The 4,152-nt window shown below is 50.9% G+C and overlaps 1 protein-coding gene across 1 annotated transcript in view; it reads right to left on the bottom strand.

Moving 5' to 3' along the window:
* The window catches only part of cabp4 (calcium binding protein 4), a gene marked incomplete at both ends in the record, with an annotated part of 20,975 nt that extends 17,683 nt beyond the window's left edge, over positions 1 to 3,292 (bottom strand). The window contains 2 exons of the mRNA XM_080534797.1: positions 2,749 to 2,902; positions 3,240 to 3,292. Of these exons, the coding sequence (XP_080390923.1) occupies positions 2,749 to 2,902; positions 3,240 to 3,292 (207 nt within the window). The remainder of the gene's footprint in view (positions 1 to 2,748; positions 2,903 to 3,239) is intronic.
* Positions 3,293 to 4,152: the final 860 nt, after the last annotated feature.

The raw sequence follows: 4,152 nt of genomic DNA on the forward strand, positions 1-4,152 counted from the left end.
TTGTCCGTCTGTCTGTCTGTCTGCCTGTCTGCCTGCCTGTCTCTCTGTCCCAGTCAGTCTGCCTGCCTGCCTGCCTGTCTGTCCAAGTTAGTCTGTCTGTCTGTCTGCCTGCATGCCTGTCTGTCCCAGTCAGTCTGTCAGTCTGTCTGCATGCCTGTCTGTCTGACCCAGTCAGTCAGTCTGTCTGTCCTGTGTCAGTCTGTCTGTCTGACCTGTGTCAGTCAGTCTGTCTGTCTATCTATCTGTCTGTCTGTCCTGTGTCTGTCTGTCTGTCCGTCCGTCCGTCTGTCTGTCTGTCTGTCTGTCCTGTGTCAGTCAGGGTAATGGAGTGTGACAGTAAGTCCAGATGAGTGGTTATTCTATTATAATATTACCAGAAGCACAGAGGCTGGCAGGCAGGCAGGGATTAAGGCTACTGCGGGTAAGAAGAGGGTTCTTTCAACCTCTCTGTCAGAGGAGGCTGGCGGAGGCAGAATGGAGGCCGGGGTCGTGGTAAAGCTGTCAGAGGAGGCTGGCGGAGGCAGAATGGAGGCTGGCGGAGGCAGAATGGAGGCCGGGGTCGTGGTAAAGCATAACATGGTACAGTAATACCATTCCTCATTCCGTTCCCTCCATTACCATTAGTTTGTCCTCCGATCTCAACCTCCACCAGCCTCCCCTGCTCTCTGCCTGCATCCCAGGCCAGTATGGGTCATAACTATAATAATAATAATAATAATAATAATAATAATAATGTTAATAATAATAATAATAATAATGATAATAATAGTACTACTAATAATAACCAAAATAATAATAACAATAACATTAATAATAATAACACAAAAATAACAATAACATTAATACTACTACTACTACTACTACTACTACTACTACTACTAATAATAATAATAATAATAATAATACTACTAATAATAATGAGGATAATATTTGTTTATTTGAATAGCGCTTTGAAACATATCTAAAGACACTTTGTGTGAAAGACTCACAAAGCAGAGCTTTCTAGCGAAGAAGAGCATCAGAAGCTCGTAGAACTATGGTCATACATTAACACCTGTCTGTTACTGACCTGTCTGCCTGTTACTGACCTGTCTGCCTGTTACTGACCCGTCTGCCTGTTACTGACTTGTCTGCCTGTTACTGACCTGTCTGTCTGTTACTGACCTGTCTGCCTGTTACTGACCTGTCTGCCTGTTACTGACCCGTCTGCCTGTTACTGACCTGTCTGCCTGTTACTGACCTGTCTGCCTGTTACTGACCCGTCTGCCTGTTACTGACCTGTCTGTCTGTTACTGACCTGTCTGTCGGTTACTGACCTGTCTGTCTGTTACTGACCTGTCTGCCTGTTACTGACCTGTCTGTCTGTTACTGACCTGTCTGTTACTGACCTGTCTGCCTGTTACTGACCTGTCTGCCTGTTACTGACCTGTCTGCCTGTTACTGACCTGTCTGCCTGTTACTGACCTGTCTGTCTGTTACTGACCTGTCTGCCTGTTACTGACCTGTCTGTCTGTTACTGACCTGTCTGCCTGTTACTGACCTGTCTGCCTGTCACTGACCTGTCTGTCTGTTACTGACCTGTCTGTCTGTTACTGACCTGTCTGCCTGTTACTGACCTGTCTGCATGTTACTGACCTGTCTGTCTGTTACTGACCTGTCTGTCTGTTACTGACCTGTCTGCCTGTTACTGACCTATCTGCCTGTCACTGACCTGACTGTCTGTTACTGACCTGTCTGCCTGTTACTGACCTGTCTGCATGTTACTGACCTGTCTGTCTGTTACTGACCTGTCTGTCTGTTACTGACCTGTCTGCCTGTTACTGACCTGTCTACCTGTTACTGACCTGTCTGTCTGTTACTGACCTGTCTGTCTGTTACTGACCTGTCTGCCTGTTACTGACCTGGCTGCCTGTTACTGACCTGTCTGCCTGTTACTGACCTGTCTGCCTGTTACTGACCTGTCTGCCTGTTACTGACCTGTCTGCCTGTTACTGACCTGTCTGTCTGTTACTGACCTGTCTGCCTGTTACTGACCTGTCTGCCTGTTACTGACCTGTCTGCCTGTTACTGACCTGTCTGCCTGTTACTGACCTGTCTGCCTGTTACTGACCTGTCTGCCTGTTACTGACCTGTCTGCCTGTCACTGACCTGTCTGCCTGTTACTGACCTGTCTGTCTGTTACTGACCTGTCTGCCTGTTACTGACCTGTCTGCCTGTTACTGACCTGTCTGCCTGTTACTGACCTGTCTGTCTGTTACTGACCTGTCTGTCTGTTACTGACCTGTCTGTCTGTTACTGACCTGTCTGCCTGTTACTGACCTGTCTGCCTGTTACTGACCTGTCTGTCTGTTACTGACCTGTCTGCCTGTTACTGACCTGTTACTGACCTGTCTGCCTGTCACTGACCTGTCTGCCTGTTACTGACCTGTCTGCCTGTTACTGACCTGTCTGCCTGTTACTGACCTGTCTGCCTGTTACTGACCTGTCTGTCTGTTACTGACCTGGCTGCCTGTTACTGACCTGTCTGCCTGTTACTGACCTGTCTGTCTGTTACTGACCTGTCTGCCTGTTACTGACCTGTCTGCCTGTTACTGACTTGTCTGCCTGTTACTGACCTATCTGCCTGTCACTGACCTGTCTGTCTGTTACTGACCTGTCTGTCTGTTACTGACCTGTCTGCCTGTTACTGACCTGTCTGCCTGTTACTGACCTGTCTGTCTGTTACTGACCTGTCCGCCTGTCACTCACCTTTCCAAACAGGACGTTGAGGTAGGGCACGTAGGAGGCCGCTACCGAGCCACTGCTGCCGGTTCGGCCCCTGCTCTTCTGAGAGGTCTGGGAGGCGTTCGAGGGCCGCTTGAGGGCCGAACGGGGGAGGCCTGGGGACCCTTTCTGGGACGAGCTGACAGAGAGAGAGGGGGGGCGGGGGGGGGGGGGTGAGGAGAGGGAAGGAAGCATAGATAAACAGAGGGATGAGAGAGAGAGGAGGAGACAGAGAGAGAGGGGAATAAGAGAGAGGAAGGAGAGAGGGAGGAGACATAGATAAACAGATGGATGAGAGAGAGAGAAATAAGAGAGGGCGAGGGAGAGAGGGAGAGAGGGAGGGGGAGACAGAGAGACAGGAATGAGAGAGAGACAGACAGAGAGACAGAGACAGAGAGAGAGAGAGACAGAGACAGACAGACAGACAGACAGACAGTCAGAGGAATGAGAGATCATGTTTTGACTGTTTCACTCACCCGCCAGCAGAGGGCGCTCCACTCTGTCCTCCCTTAGCCCCTCTATGAGACATGCTGACAGAGAGAGAACGAGAAAGAGAGAGAGAGAGAGAGTTATGAGAGAGAGAGTTATAGTCGCGTATTGGAGAGACAGATTAATGATTGGTCATGGTGGATGTTGCCAGGCCAGTCAGACATGTCCTGTTACTGAGACGTCGTAAACACTAAACACCGCTACCCTCCTGGCTGATCTGACACCCCATAAACACTCTACCCTCTGGCCCCCCCCCCTCCCCCTCCCCCCGTACTCTGCCCTTCTCTTCTAAACCCCCCCCCCCCCCCCCAGCATTGACTAATTTCCCCACCTGCGCGCCCCCTCCCACCCCCCTCTCATCTCGTTGACTAATACCCCTGGCAGCGAAGGTGGCCAGTGAAGTGCTGCGGCAGGCTGTAAGGACTCGTACACACACACACACACACACACACACACAATCGGCCCTACACACACACACACACACACACACAACACACACACACATCTACACACACACACACACACACACACACACACACACAATCGCCCCTACACACACACACACACATCTACACACACACACACACATCTACACACACACACACACACACACACACACACACACACACACGCACACACACACACACACACACACACTGGTACAGCTTAATGTGAAGAGACAGGCACACCACCAGACCCACCGTCAATGACAATCGGCAACGCAACAACAATGTTGCCCTGACGACCGCAGCGCCCCATCTACCCCCACCCCCCCATCTAACATCTAACCCCCCCTCCCCGCCGCCCCCCAGATTGCCTGTCAGGTCTCCACACAGGACGAATGTGTGTGTGTGTGTGCCGGGGCCTGACTGACAATGTTCTCGTGACTCCCAGAGGGGT

The sequence above is a fragment of the Nansenia antarctica genome (assembly GCF_963989245.1).
Source record: "Nansenia antarctica genome assembly, chromosome: 6".
Lineage (NCBI taxonomy): Eukaryota > Metazoa > Chordata > Actinopteri > Argentiniformes > Microstomatidae > Nansenia > Nansenia antarctica.